At 38.0% G+C, this 19,634-nt stretch overlaps 1 protein-coding gene across 1 annotated transcript in view; it reads right to left on the bottom strand.

Annotated features, from left to right (window-relative positions):
• Positions 1 to 596: 596 nt before the first annotated feature.
• Positions 597 to 19,634, bottom strand: part of CHSY3 (chondroitin sulfate synthase 3) — a 311,594-nt gene continuing 292,556 nt past the window's right edge. Inside the window, exon 3 of the mRNA XM_045892124.3 lies at positions 597 to 11,823. Coding sequence (XP_045748080.2) covers positions 10,261 to 11,823 — 1,563 coding nt within the window. The 3' untranslated portion in view covers positions 597 to 10,260. The remainder of the gene's footprint in view (positions 11,824 to 19,634) is intronic.

Here is a 19,634-nt window from a genome sequence, read left to right as displayed (position 1 = left end):
CCCAACCAAGTGTCAGCATTTCTAACTACCTAAAAATTTCTGCAGAACAGTTTGTGCCTTTTTGACCTGGTTTAGAATTGATGAGAGAAGAGGATGTCAAGTTCATAAAAATGACAGATGCTTCTGTCATTAGCAGATGCATTAATCTCTGTCAGGATAAAACCTCTCCTTTGAAAGATAAGTTAAATAAAATTCTGATGCTGAAATTCCATTCCAATTGAAAACAAGCCTTTAATACCTAAATGTTCATTTGGGATGAAATTGTTTTGTTCTCTTTTACTCCTAAGTGTAGACATTTAACATAAAAAAGTCACATTTCTGCTAAACAATAAAATTCCCAGTGAATGTAAAGTAAACCATGAGAGAAGGAATACCTGTTATAAGTGAGAACTGTTTTCTTCCGGAGAAAGATTCTTAAGTTTTCTAGACAAAAACATTTAGTCACCTTTGATTTTTCCTTTTTTTTTTTCCTTTTAATAAAAGTATTTTATTGCTTCTTTTAGTTTTCTGAATCAATATAAAAGTGGGGCTCAACAACTGAATTTCATGAGTTATTGACAGGTAAAAGAATGAGAAGAAGAGGAGTAGCTCACTCACCCTGATCACCAATGACTAAAAGAAGATGAAGCATTTTGAAACAGGGACTGAGGGAAAGTATGGTTACTTCCCGACCTCAAAAAAGCAGTTCATGGCTCCCGACACAGCCATGTCATGTTATATACAGCCACCTTACTTAGAGAAGAGGTGATCTTACAAGTGAGTACACTGGAGTTTCAGGAGACACTGTTCCATGAATACTGTCATGTTTCTTTATGGTCAGAGCTTTCTGAGCAGACATGCCAGCACCCAGGGTCAAAGGATGAAAGAATGGCACACACACCCTGGAAGTTAAATTGAGATACCTCAAGAGAGAAAGATTGACAGATTTATCACCCTGCCATAAGAAACCTCATGTGTTCTGTCAGCACAAAGTAAATACAGGTGTAAAACCTTCACAGGACTGGGGTCTATGGGGTAAAATCCCCCAGCCTTGTGGTGAAAGTTATGTTGTTTGTGGCTTGGAACACCCTGCGTCTGCTTAATCAGATTTCTAGTCTTATTCTTTTTCTATTATTTCTGAAAAATAAAACATGTTGATAAAGGCAGTGGTATTTGCTGGAAAATGTTATTGAAGATAAAAATTAAGCATTTTTAATAGAATTGCATAAAATTTTAGCTAGACCCCCCCCCCCATCCTCTGTGCAGGATTAGAATTTGATTGCAAGGGCAGAAATGGGCACCAGTGGAGTGGAAAATTATTTCTCCCACTTACATGAAATGGCTAAGGTCATGGGGGATGAGATGCAGGTTTTGCCAATTTCACATCTCTAATCTTGGCAAAGAGCCTTGTGTTAGCTAGTTTTAAAACACTTGAGTAGAGGTAAATCATAGGAGTAGTTTGTCCTAAGACATAGTTTGTATTTGTGTGGTTTCTGGGACCATGCACCCATCCCCAAACCTCATAGATGCAACATAATGATGAAGTCAAAATAAAATAACCTGTAATCTAACCATATTTAACACATCCATCGCAAAGTAATGTCGTCAAGATAGAAGAATAATGTTCTGTGTGGAGGCTAGAATAGGAGGCATTTCTTACAGTACCTCCATCATTTCAGGGAGACTGGCAGACTGGAGTTTTCTGAGCTGTTTGGTAATTACTTGTTTACACTTAAGAAGCCAGAGCTGGTCTGGAGTTACTGAAGGTCAAGGTCAAAGTCATACCTCAAATAGTTTGCTTTTTGTATAACCCAATTCTCTCTCATTTATACTTACATGTGTGATGGATGTAACATATAAATTAACCATTAGTTATTAGCTGTGGCTAGTCACTTTTCCAGTAATGTCAAACTTGCTGCCTTCAGGTACTGCTCCTCCAGTTTAGTTGCAAAGCACACATCTCATGGCAAAGTTCAAATAGTTGAGTTAAAATAAACTGCCTGTGTACTGGAGTGAGTTCAAGGCACTGCAAACTTCTGATTATTTTTATTCTCTTTCGTCTTTTTAGCCTGATCAGTAGTCACTGATGCACATTCATAAGAATGCAGTTTTTTTATAATTGCTTTTGCACAGAATGCAAGGTTTTAGTTTGCCCTAGTTGATATTTTATAAAATATAATTTAATAAGTTCCAAAGGTGGAATAGTCCAAAATATTTTGCTCTCTAAAAAAATGGCCATATATGCACTCTGATACTAGTTTATTCTAACAGCACTAGGACTGAAGCAGGAATATAGGAACGTGCATTGAGTGAATGGTCTGCAATTTCCTGTACCAGGGGGAAGGAGGAGTAGCCACCTGGGATAAAGGCTTGTGATCCACGGAGGCTCTTGCTTTACTCTTTTGACTCTCAGACCCCAGAGCTTGATGGCGATATGGCTTAAAGTCATCATCTGTTTTAATTAACTCCAAACCTGTACTTACCAGACATGCCTTTTTCCTGAATTTTGCTTCTAGAAAGATTTTGGATCTTGAAAAAATTATGAGGCCAGTCAATATGCCTTTGTAAATTAATCAGCACTGTTTGTTTGAGGAGTCATTGGAATTCTGTGCCTTGTAAGATTTGTTAACACAGATCAATCAGTCTCAAAATCTGCTTAATTAATCTCAAAATCTGCTCAAAACCTCTTGATAGGGTGGAGCCCTAAGTTTGTAAGGGTCACTGATGGACCCCAGAGCTGTTCAGATTTCTCAGAAGTGTACACCCTCTTAAATCAAAGTCTTTGATCTGAAACTTCAAACATAGGAGAGATTTGAGAGCATGGATTAGGTGATAGTACAGTGATACACAGAGACATGGTTTACTTCCATAATCTGGAAATAAAAGCAACCTTTAAAGGAAAGTACCACCACAATTGTGCAGAGTTGGAAGAAGAAAGAAACAATCAATAGTATCCTTGCTGATATCCCGAAGAACCCTTTTAACTTGGCGTTGGTTTTTCTGTGTGTGTGTTTTGCTATTATTATGAGGAGAGAGGTATTTCCCCCCCGTATTGCTTAGTATTTAACAAATATTCAGCTTATGCTAAAAGATGAAAAAGTGGCTGGTGGATGGGCAGAGGAGTAAAAGGGATAAAATGATGCATGACACTGAATACAGTGAAGCTAGAAATCCACAGAGCTAAAATAAATGAAAAAGGTGCATTAGGGAAGAGTAATTAGAGGGATAGAGCAGATGGAAATGGAAGGGAGACTGAGCGGTCAATATAAGCAATGCTGTCTAAGTCAGGGTCATGCTCCTAACGCTGAGATCCCTGAGCCAGAGCATGAGCTCAGCTAGGCCCTCTTCTAGAGCCTGGGTGCCCAGCACTGAGCAAGACAGTGATGGCCCTTGTTCTCATGGAGTGTATTATTTAGAGAGGAAGGAGACAAGGAGAGAGGTATATAAAAAAGTAAACCATGAAAATACCAGATTCACACAAACAGAATATACCAGAGAAAGGTATATGAAACATTTTATCAGAGTGATAAGGATTATCTGATGGCGATAAATGGAGAGGTCAAGGAACATAACGTGGAGGGAATGGCAGAGGTTGCTATTTAAGATTGGTGGTTAGGAAATTTCCAGGGAGGACCTCTGTGGTGAGACCTGAAATACAAAAAGAGAGTCAGCCATGAGAAGATTTCAAAGACAAGTTTCCTAAGTTCAGGTGGCAAGCAGGGCAGAGGCCTAAGTGTGGGAATGAGTTTGGCAGGCTTAAAAAACTGAGCAGAGGCCAGCATGATGGGAACAGAAGGCAGAAGGGCGTCAGTGAGGACAGAGTGGGGGTTGGCAGGAGGCAGGGCAGCCAGTCATCGTGTGCCAAGGTATGGAGTTTAGGTTTTATTCTAAGCAAGCTTGGAAAACTCGGGAGTTTTAAGAAGAGAAGTAACAATGAAGCTATACATAAGCAAAATTCTGCTTATTTTTTGGAGTTTATAACATACTAACTCAAACAACCACCATTTGGGTCTTCAAAAGTCAGTGCAGAATCTTATCCAAATGGAGACTAAATATCCTTAGATGTTATTTTAAGACAAAGACGAATCTGGACATTTCTAAAGCAATTTCTAGTTTTCTAAAAACCACATTTACAAAATGAATCTCTCTGAAGCCATTTTGCTCAACTGTAAAATGGGGATAATGGTACCTACTTCAGAGTTGATGAACCTCAAAGGGCATAATGTTTCCCAGGTAACAGTGCAGAGTAACAATGAGCAAGACTAAATTGCTGTCATAATAATGAGTCAAAGAAGATAAATCACTTTGACTTTTCCCCCTTCCTTACTAAAATGACTTCCTGTATGAAGTGATAAATGGCAGAAGTGTCTGGAGACAAAGGGACCCTTTTCTAAATCAAGTGCACATTGCCTAAGGGGCAGGGGTAAAAGAAAGGATGGGTGATTGTGAGCAGTAAGTTTCTTCCCTTCCGAGCTCTCTCTGCATCTTAGCCTTCTTAAAAGAATTCTGCTTGTCTTACATAGAATATGAAAATATGAACATTATTGATATTGGGGAAACATACTGATAACTTTAGAAATCATGTAATTATTTGATATTCTTAAGTTCTATATAATAGTAGATTACCAGAAAAATACTATAAAATATATGCAAATTGATATATTTCATTGTAAACTTGGTTTGCAAAAGCAAAATAATTTCTAAAATTACACATTAAGATTTATTCATAAAATCTCTTTTCTTTTAACTGAATAATTAGCTCAGTAAATATTTTGATACAATGTTTTTTCCATTTAACCACAAATCTGAATTTAATATTGAACAGATTAATTGAGAAATGGGAAGCACTTGGAGGGGATCAAAGAGTTTCAAAGTTCTCTTCTTTCAGTTTCTAGTCCAAATACGCAAGGGGTTTTGTAAAATCCTTGCCCTTGAGATTCCAATTGGCTAACAAGGAGGAGAAATGAATTCCAGCAGACTTTAAATAGACCAGGGTTGCTAATGAAGAAGAGTTGAAAAATTTATGTTAACTTCAGCTTTCAAGCTCATGACTTATATGATGATAACTTCTCAAAACCAATACTAGAAACTTGTAGTCTAAAGCTCATATAGTTCGTATCAAATTGTTCATAAGTGGGGGAGACAGAGAAGAACCCAATGGCAGGGAAAGTAAAGAAAAACATTAAAAAGAAAAGTAGGTTATCAGTATGTTAGAATGGCATGAAAACTAGGAGGCAAGTGAAAAAGAAAATATTTCAAAGGCTACACAAGGTATGGCTTTCCCACTTCCCCATTTTCATAGTATTATGCCCCTAACATTTTCTTACCACCTACCAAGATTCTCCTTTTTGAAATAGGTGATGGAGCCACTTTGGTGGGTATGGGAGGGAAGGGGACATAAACTGGAGGCTGATTGTGGTGACAGAAAGTTGATAGATTAGACACAGAAAGCTATTACATTGTGGTATTTATTTTCACTTGCATATGAACTTCTGGCCTTGAGCTGTTTTTGGCTGATGTCAAGTTGACATCATCTGGCTGATGCCAGAATCAAGACACAAGAATCAAGGCAGGTTCCTATTTCTGTATTTGCAATTCACCCACAAATCTGAGATTCTATTTGGCATCTACGCCTACTTCTCCCTACATGGATAAAACACAGAAGTGTGATGTTTGTGGGAATTTAGGGGATGGGAGCTGGGGAAGACCTGATCAGAAAAAGGACAACAACTCCATAGGAGGCCTGAGTGTAGGGACAGGTTTGCTTTCAGGTGAGGCATATTCTCAGTCTTAAGAGTTTCCACTTGAGAGAATTGTTCCCAACAAGTTCTCAATAAGTATTTGCTAATTGGTTAACATCACAGGTAAGAGCAAGCATTCTAGGAAAAAAAGAGAAAAGCTGCTGCTTCTTTTCTTTTTTTCCTGTTGAAGGCTCTCTTTTTATATAATAGGTCCATTTAAAATAAAATTTTATCCTTCCAATCTTAGACTCACCAATTCCATCAGAATTGATCCTATCATGACTGAAGTTGGCAATAGAGTAGCAAAAATGTCTACCTGTGCATGATGGAGAAGAAAAACTCAATCTCTCAGCTTTTTAAATCAACCTAGAGACAAACACATACCGATTTAATCCGAATGAAATAAAATCCTTCATGGAACAGAACTCTAAATACGGCATAACCCTTGGCAGCTTCCGACATGAGAAAGGAAGAGGGAAACAGACAACTGGATGTCAAATTGAAGGCAGCTATCCTAGCAAATCCTGGCATTTCTGCCAGCGCCCGGTGGTTTGCAGCTTGCTGCAGATGTGACTCTGTCGCCACCTGGGGGCATGATCCACGGAAGTCTCCTCGTCCCCACCATCTGTCAAAGAAAGGCTGGCAGTGCTTCTGGTGCCTGAGCGAGGCTGCGGGCATCTTTTCCTGCCTCTACTGCTTCTATGGTTCAACACCTTTCGATCTAGAAGGCGTCTGGACTCAGCACGTACTGTAGGTTCGACAGTGGTTAGGATGCTAATAAACGTGGAGATGGGGAAAGTAGACAAGCCAGCAGCACTACATAGTGGTAACAGATACCTTTATTGTCCCTTAGGACACTGTGTTGCCCATTTGCCTTGTAATATCCATAATCACAGGCTACTTCCTGAAGACGGATGCCTTCAGTAAACAAGCACAAAGGAGAGCTCCAGCACACAATTCCCCAGATGATTAGCAGTCCCCTCTTAGGGATATCGCGGGGTAGGAACATAGGTTTCCATGACTTGCAGGAGACTTGCTGTGAATCAGAAAGCAGCACGTGGTAGGGAAAGAAAGGCAGCTCAGCCACAGAATTCAAGCATGTGGATGCCTTCCTTCTCCTATATAAATCTCACCATGGCCAAGAGAATGCTACAGCTATTTTACTGGCTCTTTGAGGCTCATCTTGGTATATTTTACCTGCTTAAAAATAGTTTCTGTTGGGTGGAGGGAGGGAAGACACCAGTCTCTTTCTAGGTCCAAGTCTAGCTTAGGCCATCCCCCCTCCAGGACAAGGCTGTCCTAGGTGAGAGCTCCCCATGCCTGGAGGCAAGACAAGCCTCTCATCTGGGCTATCCAAGCCATTAGAAAGGATCCTCATCTTCTGCGTCCCCCTCCTGGAAGAAGGAAGTTCCCAGGCCTAATCTGAAAAGGGAACCATGTGAAACCAGAGCACCCCAGAAAGGGGACTGCTGACTGGAGATGGGCTGCAGATTTCTTATGTTAAAAAGAGTGGGACTTTATAGTTTACCTTTCCAGTGAGCATTTATTCTCTTGGTTGGACCAGCAGTCCACACACTTGGGTATTTTATTCCTACAGTTGCCCATCTATCACTAGGCACAATGGGTTCAACTCTTAGATTCAGAAATAGCTCTGACAAAGCTGCTTTATGCCAAGTCTGCATGCGTCAAATGACATAAATAGTCAAGCAACTGCATGGTGGGACTCATTGTGGACAGCTTCTGTACTCAGCTGGCTGAAGCCACAAAGATAAGGGCTGCTGCTGGCATCAGGAACGCTGAGCATGTATTTTCTGCTGGCAGATGTCCGGTGACTTGTGAGCAGGCAGATAGAAGAAACCTTTCCCCAACACACTGCCACTCAGAAGGAGCTAGCAAAGTGATGCAAGACTGATTAAAAGCCTGAAGAGGCTCTAACTGAGCAAAACATCAGCAAACTTAGCACGGCCCAGAACGGGCATACAGCAGAAGTATGCTGAATGGAGGTGGGTCATACATGTTCACAGGGTCAGCTAGACCTTTGCCCATTGTCTTCTACAACACTCCAACAACAAAGAAGCCTTGGGTTACAGTGGAAAGGCAGGTGCTCCCGATTTGGACAACAGTTAACTGAAATCTCAACTACAGCATGCTGAGTGTGAACTCAGGACATGTTACTTCATCGTTCATGGCCTCAGTTTCCATATCTGTTGAATGAAGAAAAGGATATCAATATTCTGAGAGCTGCTGTGAGGATTACATTTAAAAGGACAATGCAAGTAAAATGCACAGGATGGTAGTGAGCGGACAGAAGCATGGTCAATAAGATGGAATTATTACTGGAGTGACACTTAAACAGAACACCCACAGGCATCCAAAAAAGCTAATGGCAGGAAGATACGTCTATGATGCTTCAGGTTGCATTCATGTTGTGCTGCCCTTCAACCTTACAGGGATTTTAAATAATAGACATTACACAGACAGGAAAACACTCTTAATTTCACTAGTATAATTCCAATAAAGTTTCAGTCAGGAAATACTGCAGTGCCTGAAAAAAAAAATGATAGGAAAGCTTAATGCAAAATCACAAATTTGTACAAGTTGTACAAAATACAACTTAAATGAACTTACATTAATTTTAGGACAGTATGCAGGTATGTAATTAGGTTCAGATGAGCTCTCTGCATTTCCTTGTTTCATTAGTATAATTTCACGAGTATTACAGAGAATGCCACTTCATCCCTGGGTAGTTGCCTCAAGACTCGGGCCGTTTTTCAGCTGTCTTAAGTTAAAGAAAAGAGCAGCCCCTGATTTCTTTTCTTCATTAATGAAATCATTAATAATTCTTAGTTTGTAACAGCTCTTCCCAAATGACTATCCTTACTGCATGTTAATATATTTATTGTTCAGGAAAAAAAAAGCTGTTAAAAGAGGTAAGCCACATAATGTAGGAAAAATAAGCTATTAAAGCAAAGGTTTATGAAGGCCAAGAAAACAGGAGAGCAGAGATCAATTCTGAATTGTTGGCCCTGTCAAGGTTTTTAACGTCGCAAAGTGCCATCAATTCCTTTCTAATGAGTCTGACATTAAGATTATATGTTATAGTCAAGGACAGTGCATTCACGTTTGTCACAACATTAAGCAATGGTATTTTTTTTTGAGGGTCCCCAAATGTCCTCACTAAAAGAGACTGTTACCCTGTATAAAACCCATCACTAAGGCAAATGCCTGGCAATCAGTTCCAAATAATGGTGGCGATTTCCTGGCAATCAGTTCCAAATAATGGTGGCGATTTCCGACAACAGCTTTCAAATCAACTTTGAAGCAAACTTTAGTCCTATTGTGTCAAAAAAGAAAATCAAAGTGCAGAACAGTATGTACAGTCTGCTACATTTCATGAAAACCCAAATTAACCCAAATTAAAGGCAGTTTCTGACCTGTTCTTACTTCGGTTTGATCACAAAGCTGAAGAGATTGAGGAAGAATGCTTCTCCTGGAATGTAAATTATTGAATAAAGAAACCATTCATTTTTTAATCAGTTGTGAAGGCCAGGATTTAAAGCATAATAATACAAACAGTATGCCCATAATCCCTTATTAACTTTTCCAGTCTATGTAGCAAGCACATTTTGGTGAGTAGGACTGCTAAGAAATACATCAGGTATGGCTGAAAGGACACACCACCACCTCTTCAGGGTTTTTGAAAAAGGGATTACTGTTATACCTGTGTTTTATTATAAATAACCAGGTTCTGTCATATTTTATCTTCTTGCCAGCAAATGAAGGACATTGTTTCATAAAGCTTCTAAAATGTACATGAATATTTAATTAAATCATATTTCCTTGAGAAAATAAAGTTCATTCGCATTTATAGCAGACAGTTGTGAGGAGTACATAATTGTCAGAAGACCAGGGTAGCCAGTACCGGTTGCTTGTGGAACAAAACTCCTCAATTTTTAAAACTTTTTTTAAAAAATAAACATACAATCGGAAGTGTTTCTTTACTTTAAAAATTCTAAAGATGAAGAAAATTATTGTCTATATATTTAAGTCCTTGTATAAATTACAAAACTCAAGTTTATGTTACAGAGTCCCTTCCCCATAGGAAGCATAAAGCACTTTTGTGGTACCTTTCACCAGTAAATAGTTGTATCACATTGAATGTAACAAACAAAATAAAAGTCGATATTGCATCTTTAAGCCTCAAGAGAACATTCTTCTAAGCTGTCTCTCATGATGAATGAGTTTCAAAAGTCATTTGATTGCCACGATTTAACTCAATCTCAAATAAAGATATATAAAAGTAATACATAATTGACTTCAGTAGAAATCTGAAATATCAGTGAACTGCAGACTCTTCTTGCTTGAGGTCAACAAACACCCTTTGGAAGACAACCAAGAGTAGTTTAAGACCAGGATAACAAAATAAAATTATAACAATAATAATTATAATAATAAAAATAACAATAATAAAATAAAAATAACAACAACCAACAATGAGGTAAACTCCCCTTTAAAAAGGCAATATGTGTTGCCCGGACTGTCAGGAGAGAGTTCGATTGTACCTGACACCCAAATGTTTTTCCAACCAGAGTTCAGCCAGTTGCATGGTTGAGGCAAAAGTACTTGCCTTGGATCCTAAGCACATCTTATACTGCTTAGGATCCAAGTTAGGGTCACAATGAACTGCATGAAAAATATGCACCACTCCCACTTCTTGGCTTCTGAAAGGCCTTAAGCCAGACAGAATAACTTTATTGTAGAGATCTACATCTTCCAGTCCCCAGCCTTGTATTGAGGTATCAAATCCCCCTGCACCCAGAAGATCACTTTTATAAATACAGGTAATTCCATATCCATAGTCTCTCCAAAATCCAGTCTTCTTTGAGAAGACAAAGTCATCATCAGTGGGAGGATTTCCCCCATTGGTTACCTTTGGGTCATACTGGCTAAAGATGATGGGGTAGTACACCTGTTGTCCCTGAATTGTATTGTCTCTACACCGTTGGAGAAAGTCTCCTCTGAAGATCAAGTCAACATCACAAAATAGCAGCAAAGTATCATTGTCAAACTGGGAAGAAGCCACTTCAAGACCGAGACCTCTGGAGAACTCTCCCTTCATGGGGATCAAAGTAATTTCTGCTTTAGGGTAGTTGTTCTGATACTCTCTTATCAGCTCAATATGCTTGTTGGAATCTTGGCCAGAATCCCTACTGAAAAGGGTGATGACCAGCTTTACATTCTGCTTTGGAATAAGACAAGTTTTTTCAAAGTTGTCCATGAATCTCAAGAAAATGTCATACCTTCCAATGAGAGGAACAAGAATGTGTATTTTCTTTTCATTATGCCCTCCCATTTCTTTGGCACCTTGAAAAGAAGATAGTATCTTTAAAGAATTAGATATAAAGGAGAATGACTGAGTGTCGCTGTTAATACTCTCCACAAGGCTGTTGACGTCTAGCTCTTCAGTTTCTCTGAAGAAAGGCTTGCTGAACAACTGCTGAAGATAAGCATGACGTCTCACTGGCACAGTCAGTTTCCTCCCCTTGTGTCTTTTATACAAGAGGAGTAAATCCAAAATGTATTCCACCCCATGCATGGGATCAACCCTGCGGTAGCCATACTGAATTTCCTTGAAGTCAATGAGCCGTCCCCTACTCTTGGCGTTTTCATTGATCATCTCCATCACCTGTAGCACGGTGTCATCCAGTGCTGTTCTCAGGATGCTGTTGATGTTCTGTCGAGGAGGCTGGTTCTCAGATGCTGAGTAAAGGAGTTTCCCCGTCAGGAACTCCCATTCTATCACTTCATCTCTCTCCCGAGGCTGGAAGTGGTTGAAAGAAGGCATTACTCCCAGCTGCTGGTCCTCTTTACTCACTTCGCTGTTACTGAGCTTGCTCATCAAAGCACTCTCCCGGTGGAGCTGGATGGTGCGGTAGCGAAGTTCAGAAATTTTGCGGCTGAGCATGTAATTATGAAGCCTGTATTGGTAGGCAGGCCTTTTGTTGGGGTGAAGTGTTATGGCTGCATGGATTTTGCTATTGTGAAGGTCTTGGATATAACCCTTCCGATTATGTTCATAATTTTCATGGAACAGTTGTTGCATCTGAAAAGCGAAAGAAATCAAGATGTTAGAATAAATTTAAAAAGAAAGAAAGCAATAAATGAAAACATTTAAATTATTTAATAGAAATTAGTTATATGGTATTTCCTAACAAAAGTCGACTTATAAAATTTATATTTAAGCAAAATTAAAATTGTTTTTTTTTAAAAAGATTTTGTTTCTTATTTGATAGAGAGAGAGAGAGAGAGTGCAAGTGAGTAGGAGCAGGCAGAGCAGCAGGCAGAGGGAGAGGGAGAAGCAGGCTCCCCACGGAGCAGAGAGCCTGACATGGGGCTGGATCCCAGGACTCCAAGATCATGACCTGAGCTGAAGGCAGATGCTTAACCGACTGAGCCACCCAGGCAACCCTGAAAATAGTTTCAAAATATCAGATTCATATGCTCAAATAATGCGAATTAACCTCCTGTTATATACAAACACTGCACACTAACCTCCAGTTATGCATTTTGAAGTAAAAAATCTTTGCCTCTCTATTCCTTTTGAAATTGACCCAAAATATCAATGAAAATAAGAATTGAATATACCCAAAACCCCATAAGGGATCATTGTGAAGGAGGGGCAGGGTGGGTAGAGCATGGGTTTCCCAAAATAGAGGGTTCAGCCTGAGGAGTAAATCCCATGCCATGTTGCTTGGAATGGCAATAGCAGACCCGGAGAAGATGTAAGTTTTACTGAGCATTCTGATATAACATCTTTACAGAGTAAGTTCTTGTTAACGTAAGGTGTAACAGAAATTATACTGATCTACACTACTGATCTAAAGGATCATGTCCAAAATTAGACATGCTTGACATCCTTATGAGCCAGAAAGTTTGACTACTAGTATAGAACAAGTTCACTACTTTAGGTAGAAACAAAATGAGGAAAAACGTAAAGTTATAAGATCACACTTCAAATTGCCAGCTGAGTCTTCCTTCTCTGTCAGTAAAGAAACCTCCACCACACCTATTCAAGAGAAGTACCAATGGAGAAGGAAAAGGAAAAGGAGGCGGAGGAAGAAGAGAAGGAGAACTACCAGCAGCAGTAGCAACATGAGATATCCGTAGGTATACTGATGAATAAGAAGGAAAAGAATATTGCAAATTTAAGAATATATATCCAAAGCAAGTAAAAATGACAAATCAAATAAAGAAAATACAATCTTCATAAAACAAGAACTCAAGGAGTAGATACATGAGCTTGAAGAGAAATAAAACCAAAGATGGTTACATTATAAGAACCAAGAAATAGACTTGTGGAAAACACAGGAGGAAGAGACTTGACAAAATTTAGCAAAATAATGGAAACATAAAAGAGAGGTTAAAAGTTTGAGATATAGAGGTGCCTGGGTGGCTCGTTCAGTTAAGCATCTGAATCTTGATTTCGGCTCAGGTCATGATCTCAGTGTTGTGAGATCAAGCCCTGTGTTGGGCTTCCCACTCAGTGGGCAGTCTGCTTGAGATTCTCTCTCTCCTTCACCCTCTGCTCCCCCTGCCCTGCGCATGCTTTCTCTCTCTCAAAATAAGTAAATCTTTAAAAAAAGTTTGCAAATACAAATCTTTGTGTGTGTGTGTGTGTGTGTATATATACACACACACACACATATAAATATATATATATTTATATGCATTCAAAAGCTTGAATATATATTCAATACACATGGACATATATTAAAGAAGGTAAGATTACATATGTAAAATATATCTGAGGGCCATATTTCTCTTATAATAAAGGCAGATATAGATCTATGGGCAATGCGGCCAAGAGAAAAAAGAGCAAAATAAATAAACAAAACCCAATTTGGCTGTAAGTAGGAAAAGAATGAATCGTGTCACATTTTCCATAGCAGCAACAATGCTGAAAAACAGTAGAATACAGCCAAGGAACACCCCAAGGAAGAAAATCAATGACTAATTATTTTATATTCAATGAAGCTAGAGCCTGGCTTTATCCCAACCAAGCCAGAGCTCACTTTTTACTGTAAAAAATAACTAGTTTCTAACATGTAAGAACTTATGGCAGAATAGTGGTGATAAATTCTCTGCCACTCCTCCCATCGAGAGATGGGGTCTATGCCCCTTTCTCTTTTTTTTTAATTATTACGTTATGTTAACCACCATAAATTATATCATTAGTTTTTGATGTAGTGTTCCACGATTCATTGTTTGAGTATAACACACAGTGCTCCATGCAGAATGTGCCCTCTTTTATACCCATCACCAGGCTAACCCATCCCCCCAGCCCTCTCCCCTCTAGAACCCTCAGTTTGTTTTTCAGAGTCCACAGTCTCTTATGGTTCGTCTCCCCCTCCAATTTCCCCCCTTTCATTCTTCCCCTCCTGCTATCTTCTTCCTCTTCTTCTTCTTCTTCTTTTTTTTTTTTAAACATATAATGTATTATTTGTTTCAGAGGTACAGGTCTGTGATTCAACAGTCTTACACAATTCACAGAGCTCACCATAGCACATACCCTCCCCAATGTCTATCACCCAGCCACCCCATCCCTCCCACCCCCCACCACTCCAGCAACCCTCAGTTTGTTTCCTGAGATTAAGAATTCCTCATATCAGTGAGGTCATATGATACATGTCTTTCTCTGATTGACTTATTTCGCTCATATGCCCCTTTCTCTTGAATCTGAGTGATTCTGTCACTACTTTAACTAAGAGACCACACTAGAAATGACACTGTGCCAGTTTCCAGATTGGCAGCTTCCACTTCTTGTCTTTGGAACACCCACTCTACAGAAGCCAGCTGGGAAGTAACAAGTCTGAGTTAGGTTTCCTTGTTTTGGGCCAGGATCTTCAGGAAAATGTGGTATAGCACAACCTTGTTCCAACCCCAGACTTAGTGAAGAAGTCATCAATATCTTTCTTTAGGACACTAAGTTCCTTTTTATTTCTAATTTGCTAAGAGTTTTATCATGAATGACATTTCAAGTTAATCAAAGGGTTTTTTTCCTGCATCCATTGAGAAGGTTATGTGATACTTTTTTTTCCCCCTGTTATGGTGAATTACTAATGTATTTCCAATATTAAACAACTATTGTATTCCCTGACTAAACCCATCATGATCCTGATATTATGTCCTCTTTATATATGGCTAGATTATATTTGCAAATGTTTGTTTAAAATATACTGTGAAAAAAATTCTTCTCAATTTGATATATAGGTTCAAATGCAATTCAATACAAATCCCACTCTTTATTAAAAAGAATATGTTGCTTTTGATATTAACAGGCTGATTCTAAAATTTATATAGAAATGAAAAGTCAAGGATATTCAAGACAATGTTAAAAAAAGATACACCACAGATTTAAAAAGTTATAGAAATTTAGATAGTATAATATTGATACAAGGATAAACAAATAAAACAAAGGACCAAAATAATCCACAAATAAACCTACACATGACTTATGACATCACTCGATTTATGACAAATAAGACACTGGGGAGTGGAGAAAGGGTGGATCTTTCCCATCAATAATGCAAGGTCAGTTGGTATTCATGTGGAAAAAAGTAAAAACTGACCCCCTACATTCCCCCTGCCAAATCTATCCCAGATGGATTGTTGATATAAATATAAAAGGTACAAAAATAAAATAAGCTTTCTAAAAGTTAACATAAAAAATATCTGCATGACTTTTGGTTAGGTACAGAATTCTTAAATATGACACAAGATACCAACCATAAAATCAGATTAATGAAATGGACTACATTAAAATTAATAACTGTTCCTCAAAAACAACATTAAAAGATTATAAAAGGTAAACTACAGAGTAGGAGAAGATATTTTTACCAGATCTTACCAAAAAGGACTAATACCGAGAATATGTAATGAGCCTAGACAAATTAGTGAGGAAGAAGGACAAACCAGCTGAAAATGGGGGAAAAAAAGAAAACAAAACAAAAAAACCTGAATGGGGACGTCGCAAAAGAGAATATGCAAATGCCCAATAAACATACAAAAACATTCTGTAGGTCATTCCTCATCAGGGTGATGCAATTTAAAGTCATAATGTGATAATATTACAGACCTACAAGAATGCTAAAACTAAACAGACTGATAATACATTGCCAGAATTTGGAACTCTCACACATGGGTGATGAGGATGGAACTTGGTTCAACAACTGAGGAAAATTTATTGACTAAAATGACCATATACATTCCCTATAACTCAGTATTTCTACTCTTAGATATATACCCAATATAAATATATTCATACATATACCTAAAAATATATATAAGAGTTTTCATAGCAGCATTATTCAAAATACACCCAACTGAAGGCAACCCAAATTTGTATCAAGAGTAGCATACATAAATAAATGTCCTATATTCATATGACAATACATCAGTTAAAATAAATGAAATATTACAACAATGTGGAGAAATCTCACAATGAAACAAGACATATACAAAGCAATACATTTTGTTTGATTCTATTTACATGGAGTTCAGAAACAGGTAAAGCTAAGCTATGCTATTAGCTGTTAGAATAGTAATAAAAATTCAAGAAAGTGGGTTGAGAGCTCTAGAGTGTTGTTAATGTTCTATTTGTTGATGTAGGTCATGGTGACATGTATGTATTCGATTTGTTAACATTCATCGAACTGTTACTTAAGATATGTTTGTTTATTATACTCCAGTTATTGAGATTTGGTTTTGAAATTGTGATAAATATGTATGTAGAGTTAGGTAGGTTTTTCTGATATGTATGTACATAAACAAGTGTGGATATGTGGATGGAGAGATGGGGGGGGGAAGAGAGAGACAGAAAGAGAGAGGAGGAGGGGAAGGAGATAAATCACAGAAGTTTAACTAGAGAAGGTGACCTAAAAGGAGTAAGACCAGTACTACCACAGATTCTTTATCTCCGGTATTTCATCTGAGATACTCAGATTTTCAAATCACTATCAGAAGAATATAACAACAGATATTTAGAAGAGGATTTTGGACTTGATTCAAAACAGAAGTTCAACTGCATCCAATATTTTTTTTCTCAAAACACATGCTGATTTTATTTAAAATTCTGTTTAATGATAAATCAAATTAAATTCATAATTTGCAGTAGGCCGTTATATCTCCCTTTTTGTGGTATTATCATTTATTATTGAAATTGCGCTCAATATTTTACATTATGTAATTTTCCACAGATTTTTATTTCTTTTTATGCAAGAAGGTAAAAAAAAAAACAGATTTCTGATCACATATGAACTACTAATTATACCACCTGTAAAAGGTATTGTCTATATGAAACTATTCTTTCTTTCTTTTTTTTTTTTTAAGATTTTATTTATTTGAGAGAGAGAGAGAAAGCACAAGCAGGGGGGAGGAGGAGAAGCAGGCTCCCCACTGAGCTGGGAGCCCGACGACATGGAGCTCAATTCCAGGACCCTGGTCAGATCATGACCTGAGTCGAAGGTAGATGCTTCACTGACTGAGCTTCCCGAAACTATTCTTTCTTTAGGCATGCTTTACAGGACTAAGAAAAAGGGGGGCAATGCTAGAAACAATGCTCAGAGGAAACTCTCTTTTAGTGCTATTAAAGTGATTAATACTGCATAATTTGATAAATTTAATATTACAAATAGACAAAGACAGTGATGGGGCAAATCCTTGAAAACAGTGTATTCATACACATTCTAGGAAGTACAGTAATGATGAAAACGTCTTGAATTTATCATGTTTTCCATGAAGAAGCATAGAACATATCCAAATTTCCTATTTTTAAATGTAGGGAGGTCCAAGCTATACAGCATAAATGTGAGAATGTTTAAGAGCCTGGCTATGAAGTCAGCCAGATCTGGATTTGAGTACTGGTTCCACCATTTCTAAGCCATTTCCTAGCCAATCTGTCTAAGTCTCAGTCTCCTTATCTATAAAAGGGAAACTGTCAACTACCTCAATGTATTTTAAAATGTTGCTCTATAAGAAAAATATATATACAATGCTAAACATTGTGTCTGGCACATAGAAAACACTCAGTAAATGATAACTGTGTATAAGTAACAGTTCGAGGATTTGCCAATCTCCTCCGGAGGCTGTTCTTGTTAGCTAGTTTTCAGAGAAGGAGAATGGCACCCTTTCCTTGGCTTGCTTCGTCTTTGCTTATCTCTGGAAATGCTTGGAAACAGTTACAATTGGCTACACACACTCAAGTGCTTTAATGTATCAAACATGCCGTTGAGGCATCTTCTCCTAACAAGAGAGCTCAACATTTTACTCTAAGAAAGATAAATTATTGTGGAAATTTCAGGATACTGGGGTTCACAAGGGTTAAGTGATTTAACCAGGGGACAAGTGAGATATAAGACATCACAACTACAGCTAGAACAAGTAGCCGGTTTTTGTGACTTGTCACACTAAATTTTGAATGTAGCAAAATTGTTTTAAAAAAAAGTGTAAAATTTACTTTTAAAATTATATTAGCTTGTTTGAAATAATTCAGGACCTCTAATATAGGTGGACTTCTTCTTTACAGAACTTTCAATTGATTTCATGCTCCTTCCAGAGATTTACACTGGAAGGGGAAAATCATTTCACACTAACAAAACCATGGCAGCAATTAACATCAGTGTGTCCTAACAGACCCTAGTGCTTCAACTGTTTCCACCCAAATCTCACTCCCTGGTAAGAAAATTACCTGAGAGGCTACAGAAAAACCTATTATAAGAAGCAGAGAGCAGAACAGATGCCAAGAAATAGTGGTACATTATTATTAGTCTTCTACTATATTAAACTTCCATTTCTCCCTTAGATTTATTAGTAAGGAAAACAAAACACAGATAACTTCTGGAATGATCACAGCTATGTCAATAAAGGACTTTCATTTCAGCAATGAAATCTTCAAAGAAACAGTAAGGGGTTGACTGCAAACAGGTACAAAGTAACTTTTGGGGCAACGCAAAGTTCTGAAAACTAGATTTGTTAATTGTTGTACAACTGTATAAATCTACTAAATATTACTAAACTGTACATTTACAGGGGAGACTTTTGTAGAATGTAAATTATACCTCAATAAGGCAATTTTTAAAAGACACAGGGAATGCTAAAAATAATATACAGCAAACTCCATCTTTAAAAACGAAAAGACCAGAATAATACATAGTCACCAAAATATGTATATATTTTCCAAAAGCTGATAAGGTTGAGCTGGGTCATCTGGAAACAAGTGGGGACAAAAGGCCAAGCAGAGCAATGTCAGGGGCAGAAGGGCCCAAAGGACAGAAGATCTCAGGAATAACCAGAAAGAATACACGACCTGACAATGTAGGGTATAAAACCTATTCTGCGTAGACAGCTATGGGTGTAGGAGCTGAGGTAACCCAGGGTGGGGGGCAAATAAACTCTGATGGAAATGTTCTGTTTCAGAGAAGAAGAGGCAGAGATACAGAACTCAAAGAATTAAGTAGTTAAGCCATGTTTTCATAAGGCAGGTTTAACGTGAGGCAGCAGAGAAGACCAAAGCCTTTTCTTTGTTGAAATCAGCAAGCCTAGAACTGTGACAAACATCTCTGCTAAAATAAATCTGTGGTGAAGAGCTTGTCCAGGGAAAAGTAATTTTTCCAGCCAGGGATAAGTATGTTTTCTAAAAAAAGGAACACAGTACACATTAACACAAAGTTTCTATAAGAAAAAGAGACCACATGAAAAACTAGCCTCTGCCCTCCCCCTCCGACCCCACCAAAAAACAGAAGACAATGAACTGAGGGCAACATTTAAGCAAGTGTTTCAAAAAACCTAAGAAGCACTTTCCTCTATCTTTGAAGACAACAAAGTAGAAATAAAATATCTCAAAGATGTGATGGGGAG

Source organism: Mirounga angustirostris, unplaced genomic scaffold (genome assembly GCF_029215605.1).
Source record: "Mirounga angustirostris isolate CCGP_5_RB_7025 unplaced genomic scaffold, mMirAng1.0.hap1 SCAF_7, whole genome shotgun sequence".
Classification (NCBI taxonomy): domain Eukaryota; kingdom Metazoa; phylum Chordata; class Mammalia; order Carnivora; family Phocidae; genus Mirounga; species Mirounga angustirostris.
Note: the sequence above shows the minus strand (reverse complement) of the source record. Positions and strands in the feature narration are given on the sequence as shown.